Source organism: Neopsephotus bourkii, unplaced genomic scaffold (assembly GCF_033783945.1).
Source record: "Neopsephotus bourkii isolate Nb327-2 ecotype Australia unplaced genomic scaffold, CSIRO-AGI_Nbou_v1 NB_1630, whole genome shotgun sequence".
NCBI lineage: Eukaryota > Metazoa > Chordata > Aves > Psittaciformes > Psittacidae > Neopsephotus > Neopsephotus bourkii.
Genome location: NW_026902105.1, coordinates 12,068,798 through 12,088,580, shown reverse-complemented (window position 1 = coordinate 12,088,580; position 19,783 = coordinate 12,068,798). Strand labels below are relative to the sequence as shown.

Genomic DNA, 19,783 nt, shown 5'->3' with positions numbered 1-19,783 from the left:
TCACAGAAATTAAAAGTCATAAGTTCAGGGAGAGGAAAAATAGAGGCCAAGGATCATAAATAGTGACTGAAAGAACTATCAGTTTGTTTTCAGAGCCAAGCCTCTAATTAACTGTGTACCTTTTACTTCAAAGCCTTTTTACTCCTTGATTTCCAAAGGTGGTGGAACAGAAAGTACAGCTACCCAAAAAGTTTAGCTACGTCATATTTATAGCTACAGCATACTGCTTTCTGCTTATATTGATAAATGAAAAGTATGTCTTTTCCTTAATATAAATGCAACTTCTTGTTTTCTGCTTCCAATCTTAGGTGATAAGCATTTACATGGGAATCACTGTAAATCTAGCAGAAGCTTGGGAACCCTACAAAGCTGCTAAAACTGCCCTCAACTACACGCTGGACCTTGCAAATGTCAAAGAGCAGGTATATAAATCAGAGTTAAGTTTTTTTAGCAAGAGTCAAGCTATGTGGTCATCTCAAGTATATTAATATGGCAATGATAATGCCTGGCTCTTTGTTTCTTGCCTACAATTAATTGCTTACATTCATGTACAATGCTTTTGAGTATGTAATTTTTAACTTTCATTTCCTCTTGCAGTGTTTGTTTCCCCTAAACGTTTCTGGGTTCTGACTTGACTAAACAGATGTTAGCACTCATCAACGTGTTGTTCAGTACTGGGATGTCTTAAGCTGACTGTAGTGTTTGGTTGTTCATAGATAACAGTTTTTAGAAGTTACACATTTCTGCTGACCAAGTGTGGCACTCATCAGTTTTAAATGGGACATCCCAAATGAGACAATCATCTGGAAAAAGGATCTGATTTAAAAGAGTAACAGCAGAATATTGTATGGTGCAATGCAGTCAGTTCTTTTTATGGGAAATAATTATTTCCATGCCTAAAAATCTGAATAATACTGTATACCAAATCAACAGATTGGTTGACTGATGAGAGCTAAATGTCTCCTTATAATCTGACCTCAGTGCTCAGGGAAGAGCCCACAGAAGTGTCTAACTAGGAGAACTGTACTATGTATTGTGAAGCAAACGTAGGGAATACAAGTGGCAATATTTCCTTCATCTTTAGAAGAGAAGTTCACTAAGTAGAACTGACATTTAATTCGTAACAGGTATTTCCATTCTGGAACAGATTGTTGTTGTTGTTCTTCCTGATTAGGCAATAAAATACTAGTATCATTTTTTAGGAATAATTTCTAGAGAGTATGTAAGGGAATGCAGGAAGTTTACAAGTTGCTTTTTTGAAACATGCTTCTTGCCTAGGCTCTTTGTTTTAAAATTTAGCTTGCATCCTATTACTACTAGTAGTAATGATAATTTTCATAGCACTTTCTGGATCTGTGTGCCCTTTTAAGTTCTCTGGGAAGCCACAGTCGCATTGCACAATTAACGCAAGGATTATATTAATGCAAGCCTTGTATATTTGAAGGCAAACAGATATGCTGCAGTCACTGAGCGAGTGCACACCCAGGTACAGCAGTTTCTTAAAGAGGGCTGTCTAAGAGAAGAGCTGGTGCTGGACAATATTCCCAAGCTGCTGAACTGCCTCCGGGACTGCAATGTCACCATCCGCTGGCTTATGCTTCACACTGCAGATACAGGTAAAGCTTCATGCACACCTTTCATTACAGATCTGTCAATCCTGCTCTAGAGGTGCTTCATGCTGATCCCAAGGGAAGTTCGCTGTGTGCTGCCATAGAAGTCAACAGGGTTTCATCTAATGTTTTCAGGAAATTATTGAGCTGTTCCTTTGCTTTGCTTACCGTCGTCTAACACCTTTGGCTGAACCAGCACACATTCATTGCCTGAATTCTTGTGAGCCAGACACAGGTATAAAAAGTCATGATCCTGTCGAATAATACTCCACAGGAAAAATATGGAAACTTTATCAGATATTCCTCTACCTTATCACTTAAAGCATCATTCTGAAAGTTTTACGTAGCACCAGAAGGAAAGCAGTAGCCAATTTCTTAATGTCTTAATAATTAATAGTTTAAAACCAAGAGTTTTATTCTGTTGAACTGAAAGTCAACTGAAACAGAATAATGTCTCTCAGATGAGTTTGGGTTTGTAAACTTACCTATTTAGACATTGTTGGTTGAATGCCTGTGCTGTCTTTGAGGCTTCTTGGTATATGAGAGGGCTTCTATTACACTCCATGTGTCAGGTGGAACAAATTCACATTTAGTTTGCAGAAGCCTGAAGAAGACTTTAAAGAAGGCTGAAGCACCACAGAAATCTTAATTCTTTCCTCTTCTAAGGAAGGGTCATACAAGGAAAGGTCATGTAAATGAAGAACAAGTAGGGACTTAACATATCAGAGCAAAATGCTTTCAAGTTTTGGTAAAAAGAGTCTATTTACAAAGACTGAAAAGTTGTGCCAAATTCCATAACAGTGGAGAAATGCTGTCTTTCCATTTTCAGCTTGTGATCCAAATAACAAACGTCTCCGCCAGATAAAGGATCAAATTCTGACAGACTCAAGGTACAATCCCAGGATCCTTTTCCAGCTTCTTCTGGATACGGCTCAGTTTGAATTCATTTTGAAAGAGGTAATGTGCTGCTGCCTTCATCAGTGTTTTCCCCTGGATGGCAGAACAGAGCTGAAGACTGCAATAGTACTTGTACATTTACCAAGCAGACACTTGCAAATCACAATAATAATTCTTTATGTTGTGAGTTTTCTATAGAAGATTACAAATGACTGTTGCTTGGAAGTGACTTTTGCAGTCTCCTCAGTAATTGGCAGTTTTCATTCTTGCCCAACATGTTTATGTTTAAGCAGAATTCTGTATGAACATCCTGGTAACAGACATAATAAAATCTGTAGAGGACTCTGCAGAAGTTTTATCCTGTCACACCTCTCTTTTTCAGGCAGAAGCCTGAAAACAGACAGACGCCTCTGTATGTTAAGGATATGCTGCTAAGAAAACTCTTAGATCTCTGTATGAAGTTCTGCCATTTCTAAAAGATTCCACATTGATACTCTGGTGCTAACCTGGTAGAATTAAGAGTGTGCTTAAGTTCACGTTTCTGTGCATAGGCTGAGATGACTGTGTGAAGTATAAGTCAGCCTTAGACCTAAGTTTTCTAGGATCTCTAAGCTAAAAACATTAATGGGTATTTTTGTGTCTAAAAATCAACAGTACCTGCATCATACTGTTTTTTAAAATTCAGATAATTTCTATCACTGTATGTCATCATAGAATCATAGAAAGGTTTGGGTTGGAAGGGAGCTTAAAGATCATTCACTTCCAACTCCCCTGCCATAGGCAGAGACACCTTTCACTGGACCAGGTTGCTCCAAGCCCTATCCAACCTGGCCGTGAACACTGCCAGGGATGGGGCAGCCACAGTTTCTCTGGGCAATCTGTGCCAGTATCTCACCATCCTCATGGTAAAGCAGAGCTGGCATCACTGACAGGATGTCTGTCACACCAGCTGCATTTCTTCATAGTTTTACTTTGGTATTTAATATTCTGGCAAGATCTTGGAAGTTACGTAGTAATTGTCATAAGTCTGTTCCACTTGTTCTCAGAACTTATATTTTGTGTATTGTAGTATGACTGCTGTCCAGTTCTGCAAACCAAATGCTTCCTTTTGCAATAGATGTTCAAGCAGATGCTGTCAGAAAAACAAACAAAATGGGAGAACTATAAAAAAGAGGGATCTGAAAGGATGACTGAGCTTGCTGATGTCTTCTCAGGAGTTAAACCTCTTACTAGAGTGGAGAAAAATGGTAACTGTTTAAAACTAAACTGGGCGGGGGTGGGGGGGTTTGGGGGATAACCTTGTTTATTTCTAAGCTGATACCAAAAGAAAATACATGACACTAATAATAAGAAAAAGAATTCATGTTCCTCAGCTGCCCCAGAAGAGTCTTGCATGTCATCTTGATTAGGTTTTCTGCATACGTTCAATATGTACGCCCTATTTAGGTACCTAATCTTTAGATGGCCCTATTTTTAAAAATGTTTTTATTAATTTTTTTTAGATATACTATCTAAGACTATGAAATGCCAGTTCCCTTTCCTGCGTTTAATGGAGTTCACGTTACTGTGTTCTATGTACAAAGGATTGTGAAGATCATATCCATTAAATACAGGGATGGTTTGATCTCTCCTCTCATTCTTTTACTTCTTGACTTCACTGAGCGGTATTTTCCAGTGACTTAGAAGTGTTGAATCTGTATTTCTTTCCAAATTTCTTGCTTTGTTTTTTGAAACTTTTTTTTCTTTTCCTTGACCTGGTGTAAGAATGAGAATTGTACATAACTCTTATTTGACCAGGAATACTTGCATTAGGGCAATGTTTGCGATCGATCCCAAACAACAGAACTTGGAATACAGGCAATTTTCTCACTTGCTGCCACATAAAACCAGAATTACCTTACTGGAGTACTTCCCTTTACCTTTTTGATGTTAGCAAACTTGTAGCTAAACATAGAAATTACACCTGCCAAGGCAATGAACATTATAATACAGTTCGTAAAGCACAAATTCGGGATTGAAAGGGCTGTATCTCTGTATAGGTTTTATAATGCACATTTGTGTTGGTAGCTGTTTCTTTTTAACGTTGTATGTGAAACTTCCCTGAGCATTTACCGCTTTACAAATCTGGATGTTGAAAGACCAGAAATGTAAAAGTAAGGTGAAAACTTTTAAAATAACCTTTGAGTCTTTGTGGTTTATCACACATGCAGAGATTTGATTCAGTTTTATTTGTTCTCACACAGAAAATCTTCAGGCGTGGTTCAGAGAAATTTCCAAGCAAATAATGTCTCTAAACTACGATGATTCAACTGCAGCAGGCAGAAAAACTGTGCAGCTAATACAGGCATTGGAGGAGGTATGGCAAAGGAATTTTGACATAAATGACCTCAGCCTTTTGAAAAATAGCATTTGGTACCCGTGCACTGACTGTCAGTAGTTGAGTTACAGATCTGCAGTTTAACAGTTGTGTAAGTTTAGATCTTTGCAGCACTTGCTTATAGACCTTGTGATTGTAAAATAAGAGATATCATGACAATCATGCCACCTGGAGCTGCAGCCTAGGAGGGTTTTTCAAAGAGATGAGTTCACTATTAAACATTCGGCAGCATTACTCATTTTGTTAGAAATTCTGAAAAGAAATCCGTTTGAAGCCAGAGAGGGTAATTTGAAAGGCAAATTAAAAATATCACAGTATCACAGTATGTTAGAGATTGGAAGGGACCTCAAAAGATCATCTAGTCCAATCCCCCTGCCGGAGCAGGAACACCTAGATAAGGTTACACAGGAACATGTCCAGGCGGGTTTTGAATGTCTCCAAAGAAGGAGATTCCACAACCTCCCTGGGCAGCCTGTTCCAGTGTTCCGTCACCCTCACTGAGAAGAAGTTTCTTCTCAGGTTTAAGTGGAACCTCTTGTGCTCCAATTTGTACCCATTACCCCTTGTCCTTTCGTTGTTTGCCACTGAGAAGAGCCTGGCTCCATCCTCGTGACACTCCCCCTTTATATATTTATATACACTAATAAGGTCACCCCTCAATCTCCTCTTCTCCAAACTATAGAGACCCAGCTCCCTCAGTCTTTCCTCATAAGGGAGATGCTCCACTCCCTTAATCATCTTAGTTGCCCTGCGCTGGACTCTCTCCAGCAGGTCCCTGTCCTTTTTAAACTGAGGGGCCCAGAACTGGACACAATATTCCAGATGAGGTCTCACCAGGGCAGAGTAGAGGGGAAGGAGGACCTCTCTCCACCTACTAACCACCCCCCTTCTAATACATGCCAGGATGCCATTTGCCTTCTTGGCCACAAGGGCACAGTGTCGGCTCATGGTCACCCTGTCGTCCACCAGGACCCATATTTGTTTTGTGTGCAGATCTTCTACTTCCAGGGTATAAAAGAATACTCAAGATGGTGTTACACAGTACATCTCCTCGAGTAGCTTTGCGACGTTTCTTATTCAACACACTCTAAAGTAGGCCAGGATTTGTTAAGTGTCTTACTGTAATAATGTCATGAAGAAACATGTCAGTTTACTGATTGTATTTGTATTGCTGCCCTTAAAGATGGGGTTTGTTTTTTAAATACAGGTCCAAGAGTTTCACCAGCTGGAAGCTAACCTGCAGGTTTGCCAGTTTCTGGCTGACACCCGCAAGTTTCTCCATCAGATGATCCGAACTATCAACATTAAAGAAGAGGTCTTGATCACCATGCAGATTGTTGGTGATCTTTCATATGCTTGGCAATTGATTGACAGGTATTTTAGCAGGAGCTTCTTCCTCCAAGTTAGTCATCATTTGTGAAACTTGTGGGAAATAACCTGTATAAATAGTATTAATACTATAAACTGTCCAGTTTATTAATGGTCTTGAAGCCTTGTTCTATGAGTTGTTGAGTATAACTCTCATTAAGTTGAGTGAGAACATGCCAACAGCCATCTTTGGCATGTTAGCTGCAGGTTAAGTGATACTGTAACTTTTTACTGTTTGTCCTGTTTTAACTATAATGATTTTCTAAGCTTCTATCTCCAGCTTTTAGTCAAGTGTTCTCCAAAATGCTAGAATTCCCCTTTCAACCAAAAATGAACAAGGAAAGTAAAATGCTAGAGAATACCTTTTCCGTGGTGTGATTACGCTGAGCTGCTTGGCTATTAATGCTTCCAGATGCCCTTCCATTTTGCCCCACCTACTCCTTTATCATATAGGTTTTTCTAATCAGTATCTCTAAAGACCAAAATCCCCCACTAGTGAAGTTCTTCAGTGTTCTTCTGTGCCATTTCTAGATTACACTGATGCTGATGACATACGTTTTAACAGCTGAAAATAAGAGTTTCAAGGGAAGAAACTGATTTGTTTTGTTTGTTTCCTACCCCAGCTTTACATCTATTATGCAGGAAAGCATAAGAGTCAGTCCATCTATGGTAACTAAACTCAGAGCCACTTTCCTAAAGGTAAGTGTGAACAACAGTTAATGTTATTTGAACACTGCAGGTCAACCAAAGCATTTGTTAAATAGACCTTAAGTCTGTGAAGTCATAAAAGAGTCAAATCGTCCTTTTGGCAACATTGTCTACATCCATATTTTTTAGACTGTATTAAATTAACTCAGGGTTAGTTTTAAAGAAACTTAAACCAAGTTACACATGTTTTTTTAATGCAACCAGTTATATTGCTGTTGTTGGACAAGTAAGTCTCATCATCCAGCTTCTACCTATTACAGTTATTTGCTGGGGACATTGGATGCGATCCTCTGCATATGTATCAGAGGAGGCTGAAGGAATTACAGAAGTTGCATTGGCTATGCCCTTTGTCTGTCATGATGAAGATCTGGAAATGTTTTCTGTAGAAAAAAGAATGGGAAACAGCATGAGGGAAGGTGTAAAATTACAACAACAAAATAATAATAAGAATTTAGCCTTATAGACCATTGGACCTCTTGACTTTTACTTTTTTTCTTCTGGTTTTGGTTTTTTTTATGTATTGGCAAATCTGATATAACATTGCTCTGTAGGAAGAATCCAGTGCTTTTAGCTGTCAGTTAAGAGCCTGAGCAAGAGAATTCAAGCATGTAATTTACATTAGAAAAACAGACACATGCAATTAAAATGTTACCTTTATTTCTAGCTTGCTTCTGCTCTTGACTTGCCACTTCTCCGCATCAATCAAGCAAACAGCCCTGATCTTCTCAGTGTATCACAGTATTATTCTGGCGAGTTGGTTTCCTATGTAAGAAAGGTACGTGTTGGAAGAGGCAGAATTCTCTTGTTCTCTAATTACTTTTTCTTAATTGAAGGTTACTGGGTGATCTTTAGGGTCCCTTCCAACCCAAAGCATTCTATGGTTTTTAATTATTTTTTTTTTAAAGAGAATGTGCTGACTCTGTTTCTTCTTTCATTTTCAAAGGTTCTCCAGATAATTCCAGAAAGCATGTTTACATCTCTTCTCAAAATTATAAAGCTTCAGACTCACGATATTATTGAAGTGCCTACTCGCCTGGATAAGGACAAGCTGCGAGATTATGCTCAGCTTGGACCACGATACGAGGTGCAGTTGAAACAGGGAATTTCAATAAAGCATACCTTATAGGTGGCCAGCTTCAGTGTAAGTTTAAATAGGTACAGCTCCGCAGACTTATAGTCCAGGAGTGAACTTGGATTTATTGACTAAGAATTAAAAATGATTAGTGTTACTGTAAGTATACCTCAGGTATCATGAGGACATATGAGTCACTTTTGCTCTTTTATTTGTGAAAGTTTAAAATGTTGATCTTGCAGAAAAAGGAAAGAAAACCAAATACAATTATAAATAAGCATAAAGATGTTGGGACTTATTTGCAAGAGAGAGAAACCTAAAAGCCCAAGTCTGAAATGAAGCCCTCTGCTTCTGGAATGCTTGTTCCAGAAGGGCTAAGACTGAATTAGCCAGCAGGGTTAAGCTCTTTGCTGCCTTCAAATGTGAAGACAGGATGGAGGCACATTGATTTGATCAGTTAAAGCTGTATTGCTCATCAGCATTTTGGCTGTGCATTTTTTGCTGTGCTGTCAATTACACTATAACGAAGTATAGAACAAGATGTAAAATTGAAACTATATGAGTGCAAATTTAATCTAAAATAGGAAGCTATCACTGGAAAAGAACTTTCATCTTTTTAGAGTAAATATTTGAATCTATTGCTTCACTTCAATAACTTGTGTTTTCTATTTCTCTTAAAGGTTGCCAAGCTAACCCATGCCATTTCCATCTTCACTGAAGGTATCCTCATGATGAAAACTACTTTAGTTGGTATCATCAAGGTAATGTTCCATTAAGTAGGAAAAAGTCATTTGGTGGCAGTTACCACTTTAGCACAGATATTTCAGTACATTAAGACCTCGAGGGAAGCTAAAAAGACAAGAAAAAGTCAGTTTGTATATGAATTTTCAGTGATGCCAAACTTGGCATCTGGGTAAGAACCATATTAATGTAGTTAAGAACCCACAGTCCTCATTGTAAATAGATCCATCAGCTTTAATGGATGATTTTTGGGGTTTTTTCCCTTCTGGAAGGCTTTTCTGAAGATCTGTTTCTTCCATTGGCAAAGACTGCTCTTCCTACATTAAGATACCTCTTTCAGGAGCATGAGCAAGGATTCTTGAAAAAATACACACTTCTTAATGCATACTGGGTTCTTATAATTGTACAGCATTCCCAGTGGATTATGAGCCAAGGGCGAATATGGGAACTACAAACATTTGCTGCTCAACTTCAAAATTTACTGTCCATTAGAAGCATTTAAATATTTGTATGGATGATAACTTCCTCATGCAAATGGTGGATGAGCCAACCAGGAGAGGTGCGCTGCTGGATCTCATCCTCACTAACAAGGAGGGTCTGGTTGAAGGAGTGAAGGTTGAGGGCTGCCTTGGTTGCAGCGACCACGAGATGGTGGAATTCAGGATCTTGTGTGGTAGGGTCAGTAGAATAGCAAGTAGAATCGCAACCCTGGACTTTAGCAGGGCAAACTTTGGCCTCTTCAAGCGATTGCTAGGGGAAATCCAGTGGGCTAGGCTGCTTGAAGGGAAAGGGGCCCAAGATAGTTGGTTGACGTTCAAGGACTGCTTTTTCCGAGCTCAAGATCGGAGCATCCCGACACGTAGGAAGTCGAGGAAGAGGGTCAGGAGACCTGCGTGGTTAAATAGGGAATTGCTCGGTATGCTCAAGTGGAAGAGGAGAGTTTACAGGTCATGGAAAGAAGGGCTGGCCACTTGGGAAGAATATAAGGCTGCTGCTAGAGGATGTAGGAAAGCTGCTAGGATGGCTAAGGCCTCCTTGGAATTAAAGCTGGCGAGAGGGATCAAGGACAGCAGAAAGAGATTTCTCAAATACATGGCGGATAAAACTAACACCAGAGGCAATGTAGGCCCGCTGATGAACGGGACGGGTGCCCTGGTGACAGAAGATACAGAGATGGCAGAGTTACTGAATGACTTCTTTGTCTCTGTCTACTCTGCTGGAGGCAATCCTGAAGAGCCCTGTACCGCTGAGACCCCGGATGAAGATAGGTCAACGGAGCGGTCTGCCTTAGTCGATGAGGAATGGGTTAAAGACCAGTTGAGCAATCTGGATATCCATAAATCCATGGGTCCAGATGGGATGCACCCGCGGGTGCTGAGGGAACTGGCTGAGGTCATTGCTAGACCGCTCTCCATCATCTTTACCAAGTCTTGGGAAACGGGAGAGGTGCCTGAGGACTGGAGGAAAGCAAATGTCACTCCTGTCTTCAAAAAGGGCAAGAAGGAGGACCCGGGTAACTATAGACCGGTTAGCCTCACCTCCGTTCCTGGGAAAGTGATGGAACACCTTATCCTTGGTGCCATCTTAAGGCATATCAAGGATAAGAGGGTTATGAGGGGCATTCAACATGGCTTCACCAAGGGGAAGTCGTGCTTGACCAATCTTTTAGCCTTTTATGAGGAAATAACGCGGTGGATGGATGATGGTAGAGCGGTGGATGTGGTCTACCTCGACTTCAGCAAAGCGTTTGACACGGTCTCCCACAGCATCCTTGCGGCTAAATTGAGGAAGTGTGGTCTGGATGATCGGGTAGTGAGGTGGACTGTGAACTGGCTGAAGGAGAGAAGCCAGAGAGTTGTAGTCTATGGGGCGGAGTCTAGTTGGAGGCCTGTATCTAGTGGAGTGCCTCAAGGGTCGGTACTGGGACCAGTATTATTTAATATATTCATCAACGATTTAGATGAGGGAATTGAGTGTACTATCAGCAAGTTTGCTGATGACACTAAGCTGGGAGGGGTGGCCGACACGCCAGAAGGCTGTGCTGCCATCCAGAGGGACCTGGACAGGCTGGAGAGCTGGGCGGGGAATAACTTGATGAAATATAACAAGGGAAAGTGTAGAGTCCTGCATCTGGGCAGGAACAACCCCAGGTTCCAGTATAGGCTGGGGAACGACCTGTTAGAGAGCAGTGTAGGGGAGAGGGACCTGGGGGTCCTGGTGGACGACAGGGTGACCATGAGCCGACACTGTGCCCTTGTGGCCAAGAAGGCCAATGGCATCCTGGGGTGTATTAGAAGGGGGGTGGTTAGTAGGTCGAGAGAGGTCCTCCTTCCCCTCTACTCTGCCCTGGTGAGACCTCATCTGGAATATTGTGTCCAGTTCTGGGGCCCTCAGTTTAAAAAGGACAGGGACCTGCTGGAGAGAGTCCAGCGCAGGGCAACTAAGATGATTAAGGGAGTGGAGCATCTCCCTTATGAGGAAAGACTGAGGGAGCTGGGTCTCTACAGTTTGGAGAAGAGGAGATTGAGGGGTGACCTTATTAGTGTATATAAATATATAAAGGGGGAGTGTCACGAGGATGGAGCCAGGCTCTTCTCAGTGGCAAACAATGAAAGGACAAGGGGTAATGGATACAAATTGGAGCACAAGAGGTTCCACTTAAACCTGAGAAGAAACTTCTTCTCAGTGAGGGTGACGGAACACTGGAACAGGCTGCCCAGGGAGGTTGTGGATTCTCCTTCTTTGGAGACATTCAAGACCCGCCTGGACACGTTCCTGTGTAACCTTATCTAGGTGTTCCTGCTCCGGCAGGGGGATTGGACTAGATGATCTTTTGAGGTCCCTTCCAATCTCTAACCTACTGTGATACTGTGATTTATTCATTGGACAAGTGCTGGTGGAAAAGTACTTCTTTTTGCAGTGCTTTCCAGTTCACCATAAGCACTTAGTATCTCCATACAAACTAAACCCTTTGCATGTGTTTTTCTACCTTTCTGACTTTAAGAAAAAAATGTTTCTTCAACTTAGGTGGACCCAAAACAGTTACTAGAGGATGGAATAAGGAAGGAGCTGGTAAAACGGGTAGCCCTAGCTCTTCACAGGGGACTTATCTTTAATCCCAGAGCCAAGGTGGGTAAAAGTGTGATTTGATTTTTTTATTTTATGTATCTTGGGTTTGGTGGGACCTCTTCTATTCTACTAGTTTCTAGACAATAATTCATACTTGAAAAAAACCTGCAACTTTTGAACTTTTTAAAGGTTACTTGTAATGACTTATTTGATGTTAAAATGAGGTTTTAAACTGCTAAGAATAGACAGGATTCAAAACACTTATTTTTTTCCATTGCAAAATGTCCTATCAGTTCTGAGTTCACAGATCTTTCTTTGTAACAACTGGTGATAAAACGTGATATATATAAGCCAGGTAAATGCAGAAAGGCAATGGTAGAATAAGGAGTGCGAGTCCTTGCTTTGATCCTGTCCAAATCCTTGAGTCTCATAGATGAATCAATAGTACCACTGAAGCCTAAAATAAACATTAAAAGCAGGAAGGAAAAATACTAAGAATTATTTCAGATACCAAACAACCTTTGACAGATTTCTGAGTGCTTTTCAGTTCTGGCTGGAGCATAGTGAAATCCTCCAGAGGTGGCTGTGTAAAGGCATTTAGAAGCTGTTTACGTTTTGTATTCTGCCTGTTCACAGTTTTATCTTTTTCGGTGTTTTTCCCATCTGTAGCCAAGTGAACTGATGCCCAAGCTGAAAGAAATGGCAGCTACAATGGACGGATTCCATCGCTCATTTGAATATATCCAGGATTATGTCAACATATATGGTTTGAAAATTTGGCAAGAGGAAGTGTCTCGTATTATTAACTACAATGTGGAACAGGAGTGCAATAACTTCTTAAGAACAAAGGTGCTAGTCAAAAACAAGTAAAAAGCTGATAAATGTCTTTATATTTGGATGTTAAAGTTTGTGACTGACGGAGCGTATATACCTAATTGTGCACAGTTTATACTGTTGTGACTTCAACTAAATGTGCTAACTACTGTGTAAAACATCTGCCCCCAGCTTTTTCCTGAATGATTTCAGCATCTCCACTGCATTAGTCATACATAAGAAGAACAAAGTACCCTAAACAGGATATTTTAGTATCTCTTGCCAGTGAATAATATCATGGAATCATTGAACACCAGGTTGGAAGGAACCTCGGGGATCATCTGGTCCAACCTTTCTAGGCAAAGCATGACCTAGACTGGGTGTCCCAGCACCCTGCCCAGCTGAATCCTAACCAGTGTTGGTAAATCCAAGTATTCCAATGGCTGGTTGCTCATGCTGTGAAAAATGTTCCTCTTGTGTCGAGTCAGAATCATCCCAGGAGTAACTTGTGCCCATTACCCCTCATCTTTTCCATGTGACTCCTTGTAAAAAGGAGTAAAAAATAATTACTGAATCACGGTAGTCATCTCTGAATCTGTTGTTAGCCATGAGAATGTAGGTGAGAGAGACTGCAGTAGTTACTGGCTCTACTTCAAAAGTGGTGCACTGGCAGATCTTAAATTTGGCTAGCAAAACATTGGCTGGTCTTACTGCAGAAGGGAAGAGATGCAGTTCTCACCAGGCATGTAGGTAGTTCTATCAAACTCCACACTTACTTTCTGCTTGCTCTTTGTCATTAGGCTCATTCCTTTTGATTTATTTGTTTTTTAGAGTGTTTTGCTGTCTATAATTTGAGATACTGTTTTACAGTGTAAACAAAAGGAATAATGTTTCTAAGCAAATTAAAAACCATGCAGTGGTAACACTGCAAATTAAAACTTGTTTTTCAGATTCAAGACTGGCAAAGCATATACCAGTCTACTCATATTCCAATACCAAAATTCACACCTGTGGATGAATCTGTAACATTTATTGGTCGGCTTTGTAGAGAAATCCTGAGGATCACAGACCCAAAGTAAGTACTGTGTGTCCACGAGCTTGTATTACAGCACCATGCATTGGCTTGCTCCAATTCCACCATATACAAACAAGAAAATATGAAACAAATAGTTTTTCCTTAGCTATCATATCACCACTTTTACCTAAAGCCAAATCTGCCCAATAAAACCAAATATTAGTCTAGAAAAGTTGTGATTTTGGCCCAAGAAGGCAAACAGTGTGTTACATGAATAGAGGAGAAAGAAAACAGGGGTGACAGAATCCCTGTGGAGAGAGGAGTAAACTTCACCTGAGATGCTTAGAGTCATAGAATCATAGAATGGTTCAGGTTGGAAAGGATCTTAAGATCATCAAGTTCCAGCCCACCTGCCATAGGCAGGGACACCTCACCCTAGACTCTGTTACCCAAGGCTCCGTCCAACCTGGCCTTGAACACTGACAGGGATTCACCACTTCTTTGGGCAAGCTGTGCCAGTGCCTCACCACCCTCACAGTAAAGAGCTTTTTCCTTATATCTAACCTGAAAAGAGTCTTTCTAATCTCTGTCTGAATAACACATTATTCAGAGTAGCACAGGAACTATCTGCAGGATATTATTCTGAAGTAGTTGTTTGCTTATTTTTCCCTCAGAATCACGTGTTACATTGACCAAATGAATACTTGGTATGATACCAAAACTCATCAGGAAGTAACCAGTAGTCGTCTTTTCTCTGAGATCCAAGATACTTTAGGTACCTTTGGTCTCAATGGCTTGGACAGGCTGCTGTGTTTCATGATTGTAAAGGAGCTGCAGGTAATTTCTGAACTTCCATTTCTCAAGGTCATGATGCTTTTGTTGTTGAATAGCTTCTAGGGAAATTAAAAATTGTTCATTTTTGAGATTCTAAGTTGAAATCAAATTCATTTTAAAAATGTGTATTCAAGCATGAAGGTAAGAGTATACTTGAAGGTAAGAATTCAGTTTCAGATGTAATCATGGAAGTCAGTACTCTTGAATAAATGCTGCTGTGAAACACCAGGTTGTGTGTTACGTCAAGCACTGGATTGCAAGGAATGCCTTTTGGAGGTGTACACTTTGACCTGAGATCAACTTTTAAGTATGCACAACTTCTGTTTTTCTGTCTAGATATCAAAAAAAGAATTAGATCATTTGGGTGATATAAATATTTATATAAATATTTATATGATCTAAATAGGGTGTCAATTCTATGTAATGATTTTTCCCCTAATGCCTTTATGTGAACATATTGACGAAGGGGATCCATGAATTGTCCAAACAGTGATTAGCATAATTCAGAAAATCACAGAGTCTAACTGTGGAATTCCTCAACTCTTTGTCCATGGAGGTACTGTACCTGTGTGAGGATTTTACTTCTGTCTTTCTTTTATTTAGAATTTCCTCAGTATGTTTCAAAGAAATATATTGCGTGACAGGACAGTTCAGGATACACTAAAAGCACTTATGAATGCTGTCAGTCCTCTCAAAGGAATTATAGGTAAGTGCTTGCTGGTTAAGACAGAAGAAAGCCATTGTATTTGTACACTTGCGTTTATTTCTCTCATCGTTCTTTTTAATTCCTCACCCTTTCTTCTTTTCTCAGCAAATTCAAACAAGGTTTATTCCACAGCAATTGCAAAAACTCAGAAGATCTGGACGGCATATTTAGACTCCATAATGAAGGTAGGTTTTACCTGATCCCATTAACATGTCTCTTACCATCTCTCTGTAATGATATTTTGTGACTAGCTTTTTCAGAGCACTGTGAATGTTTGTATGTGTTACTGAAGAGAAGAGGAAAGGTAAGGGAAAGAAGGGAAAGGTTGACTGCAACAAGCCTCTCTGATGGTTTTTATCCCTGCCATTGCTGACCCTAAGGTCTAAGGAGAGATGGGGAAAAGAGTACAAGCATTTTCACTTACCAGTGGAAAACAAGCAAGTAACCGGGGTTTTGTACCTGTTACCTTTTTAGTGCTTTCACACTGTCTCTATTTGCTCCCATGAACTCTGTGTAAATCTTGAGCACTGTGACTACTCTTCTCCTTTGACCACACTCTGCAACTGGAGCCTGTCAGCTCTGACTGCTGGCCCTGTGACCAGACTAGGGAAGTCACTCTTGCCACTATGTATGTCCCTGCTTTGGGCAGCCCTACAAAACCTGTTAACTGCAGAGAGTACTTTGTGTAATCTATTTAACTGGAAACTGTTACTAAGCTTTTCCTTAGTTTGACTTCACTCTTCCTTCATTGCATTCAGTCTAACACCTCAGCCTTTTTCTGTTTGTTTGATTCAACAGGTTGGTCAGATGCAGATTTTGAGACGCCAGATTACCAATGAATTAAACTATTCCTGCAGATTTGACTCCAAGCATTTGGCTGCTGCTTTGGAGAATCTCAATAAGTAAGAAGCCAAATGTGCTGAAGAGCTGCATGTATCACTGTGGTGTAATTGTTATCAACTCAGCAATCTTTAAAATCTAAATTATGGCAAAATGTGGAGTCTGAATGCATTCATGTTTTTGTTGATGAGTATTTGAATTTGAACCCAACAAAACCAGTAAAGATAAGTAACTTTGCAAGTAATCTGTTTGATTCTACCTGGATTTGAGGTCAGATTTGGGTGAGAAGAATGAACAGTGAGGATGTGTGATGCTGATCTTGAAACAAATCTGATGTTTGTAAAAAAGATGCTCCAAAAAAGGTGCTTTACTCCTACTTATAACCATGTACAAGTTTTGTCCTCGAGGCTTTTACATTACTAGGACATGTGGCATTGTGTAGGGTTTATGGGTGATAATTTAAATAAGTATTTAATATAATCAATTGGCTTTCCTTTTAGAGCGATACTGGCTGACATTGAAGCACATTATCAGAACCCATCACTACCTTATCCTAAAGAAGACAACACTCTTTTGTATGAAATCACAGCCTATCTGGAAGCAGCTGGCATTCACAATCCATTAAATAAGGTCAGGCTTACATTCCAGTGCTCAGTACAGTTTGCTTTTTCTCTTTTATTATTAACTGAGAAAAAAAACCACATACCTGAAAGAACTGTGTTCCTCTTTTGTCTTTTCCCCTCAGATCTACATAACAACAAAACGTCTGCCGTATTTTCCCACTGTCAACTTCCTCTTTCTAATTTCCCAGTTCCCGAAACTTCAGTACAACAGAAATTTAGGTATTGTATAAATTGTTTGTCTAAATCTAGTGAAAACTGCTGTGAAACCATCTGTAGAGAAGATAGTAAAATTATCTGCATAGAAATTCTAGCGATAGGGTAAGGGGTAATGGGTTCAAACTAAAACAGAGGAAGTTCAGGTTAGATCTAAGGACTAAGTTCTTTACTGTGAGGGTGGTGAGGCACTGGAATGGGTTGCCCAAAGAAGTAGTAAGTGCCCCATCCCTGACGGTGTTCAAGGCCAGGTTGGACAGAGCTTTGGGTGACATGGTCTAGCATGAGGTGTCCTTGTCCATGTCAGGGGGGTTGGAACTGGATGATTTTCTGGCCCTTTCCAACCCAAACCATTGAATGTTTCTATGTCCAGGCAGATTTGTTATAATGTTGTAGCCAAATACAATCGAGTAGAAAGTGGACTCCAAACTCCTGACTTTTTCATCCCATCCTATGCCTTAGTTAATGTAATTAAGCCATTTGCTATGGAAGAAATGCAGTTGTTACATTAGTTTTCTAGTTTTCTGTGTGGGCAAGCAGAAGGGGAGGTACAGCAAAAAAAACAACTCAGGGGAGAATATTAACTAATTTAGCCTCTGCTGTAAAGAATATGTTCTGTTTTATAAACGTGCTGTTTTGGGGCGGGGTTTGGATGCAGGAGTGGTGTGCAAGCGGCCGGCTGACCAGATTGACTGGCTGCCTCTAGTTCTGGGACTCCTTACCCTGTTGAAACAGTTTCACTCAAGATACACAGAACAATTTCTGGCTCTCATTGGTCAGTTTATTCGTTCAACAATGGAGCAGTGCACAAGGTATCCATGTTTTACTCTTTCCCTAAGGATCACCTCTGTGAAGAGGACTTCAGTAGTATTATCACTGCCTTTTTAGTATGTTTTTCTAGCAGAGTATATTTGACATAACAACAACAATATATTTGACTAAGTACAAGATTAAAATACTGTTTCTTTCTGTAATGGAATCACGTGGTACCTAGTGGAGATGGTGTTGTTTGAAGGCTGGCATTTGCATGTAATTTTATCCAAACAACTGATCAGCTAGTAAGTATTTGCTCTTCATGGTGGTTGAATTTTAGCCAGAAGATACCAGAGATGCCTGCTGATGTAGTGGGTGCCCTCATGTTCCTGGAGGATTACATTCGCTACACAAAGCTACCAAGGAAGGTAAGAAACCCATGTCTCCTGTATGTCGCAGTGAGCAGGAGACCTGTTCAGGAGAGCTAGATCTTGATTTATGCTGTGCTTATGTACTAGCAGTTTGATCACACGTATCTACTCTGGAACCTGCATCATCTGTAAGCACATACCCAAAAGAATGAACTTGCTGACTTTGCCCAAGCAGTACTGACCCTTTTCAGGTGTTCTGTAAAAGACTGCCAAAAGGAAATAGAGGTGAAAAATCTGTTGCCTGATAGGAATGGCTCATAACAAATTCTTTTACCTTCTATGAGCTACAATTGTGTTACTTGTGTACTTTGTTTAACTATTCCTATATTATATCATCATGGAAAAACTTTTCTAGAGGCGATACAAAATATAGAAAGGATTTCTATTTTGTGCACATTTGGGGCTGTTCCATTCAGTCCTCAGAGAGCCTGTACATTGCTGGGGGCTTTTGGGAAAGGAAGAAATAAAACAGAAGTTCAGAGATGTTGCAGAATTAAGTACTAATAAACAGCACTATCATAAATGTAGGGGAAAAAAGCTAAATAGAAGCTTAATTTTGGTGAAACATCATCTCCAGTCCTTGATCCCCTTCCCTTCCTGCCAGTGGCTTCCCAGGCACCTTCTTTATTTCACGTGCAAGGGAAGTTCTGAAAGTCTGGTCTTGTAGAGAGACTTTATTTTAGGGTTCAGTGCAACTTGACTGCATTTGAAGGTCACAGAATCAACCAGGTTGGAAAAGACCTTTAAGATCGCCAAGTCCAACCTTTACCCCAGCACTGCCAAGACCACCACTAAACCATGACACTGAGGGCCTCACCCACACCATTTGTGAACACTTCCAGAGATGGTGATTGTGAACACTTCCCTGGGCAGCCTACTGCTATGACTTGTTTTTAATGCCCCATATGAATAATCCCATTGGCTATAGGCTGTACCTCGATGATTCAGGTCAGAACCAGTGCTTGGTTCATAGATCAGATGTACTTGTTAATGGGTGGCTCAAGCGTACAATGGATAATGAAGAAAACACCTAACCATGCCTTCCTGTTTACTCCAGGTTGTTGAAGCCCACGTGCCTAGCTTCATTTTTGATGAATTCAGAACTGTTCTATGAATATGGAGAAGGACCAAGTCTTTCCCCCAAACCTGAGCAACGAGTTAGGGACGGGGGATGAGACAAGAGCAGCTTTTCAGAACTGTATCTTTCCTGTGCTTTAAGGCAGTTCCTGCAACTGTCCCTATGGACCGTAACCATCAGCCCTGCTCTATGTAACTAACACTTGTTTAAATCCTTACGTGAGATACGTTTGTATCTCATCCACACAGTGTACATTTTGTACTGTGCATTATAAATGCTGTATGGAACTGTTTGTGTATAAATCATGTAGGTTTTGTTCTGAAGAGCTATCTGTGGAAGTTTGACTTTTGTATCGCAAAGGAACAATGAAATTGGAAATAAAGGTGTTGGATAATTTGCCATGACTGATGATTCCCAAGTGTCAATTTTCCTGTTTAAGGAGCAATTAAGGAGAATGTGCATACAGTGAAAAGAGGTTTGGGGCCTGCCTCTGCACTACACAACATTGATTTTCCTCTGTAGAGTTAGTTCTTCAGAAAGAACTAACTAAATATCCATGGCTGAAACATCCTGTTACGCTACTGAAAAGCACACATATTTCTTGTAGTGCAACTGTAACATAACTAATGTTGGGG

The 19,783-nt window shown here is 40.3% G+C and overlaps 1 protein-coding gene across 2 annotated transcripts in view; it reads left to right on the top strand.

Moving 5' to 3' along the window:
- The window catches only part of WASHC5 (WASH complex subunit 5), a 29,728-nt gene extending 10,179 nt beyond the window's left edge, over nt 1-19,549 (top strand). The window contains exons 8-29 of one of the 2 annotated variants that reach the window (XM_061373508.1): nt 309-422; nt 1,445-1,616; nt 2,440-2,567; nt 3,625-3,754; nt 4,751-4,863; nt 6,092-6,258; nt 6,876-6,951; nt 7,625-7,735; nt 7,904-8,044; nt 8,713-8,793; nt 11,801-11,902; nt 12,512-12,691; nt 13,606-13,730; nt 14,345-14,507; nt 15,108-15,210; nt 15,316-15,395; nt 16,009-16,112; nt 16,551-16,680; nt 16,796-16,892; nt 17,545-17,698; nt 17,980-18,067; nt 19,128-19,549. In XM_061373508.1, the coding sequence (XP_061229492.1) occupies nt 309-422; nt 1,445-1,616; nt 2,440-2,567; nt 3,625-3,754; nt 4,751-4,863; nt 6,092-6,258; nt 6,876-6,951; nt 7,625-7,735; nt 7,904-8,044; nt 8,713-8,793; nt 11,801-11,902; nt 12,512-12,691; nt 13,606-13,730; nt 14,345-14,507; nt 15,108-15,210; nt 15,316-15,395; nt 16,009-16,112; nt 16,551-16,680; nt 16,796-16,892; nt 17,545-17,698; nt 17,980-18,067; nt 19,128-19,184 (2,616 nt within the window). In that variant the 3' untranslated portion in view covers nt 19,185-19,549. The remainder of the gene's footprint in view (nt 1-308; nt 423-1,444; nt 1,617-2,439; nt 2,568-3,624; nt 3,755-4,750; nt 4,864-6,091; nt 6,259-6,875; nt 6,952-7,624; nt 7,736-7,903; nt 8,045-8,712; nt 8,794-11,800; nt 11,903-12,511; nt 12,692-13,605; nt 13,731-14,344; nt 14,508-15,107; nt 15,211-15,315; nt 15,396-16,008; nt 16,113-16,550; nt 16,681-16,795; nt 16,893-17,544; nt 17,699-17,979; nt 18,068-19,127) is intronic. The other variant, XM_061373509.1, reaches the window with a different exon arrangement.
- Nucleotides 19,550-19,783: the final 234 nt, after the last annotated feature.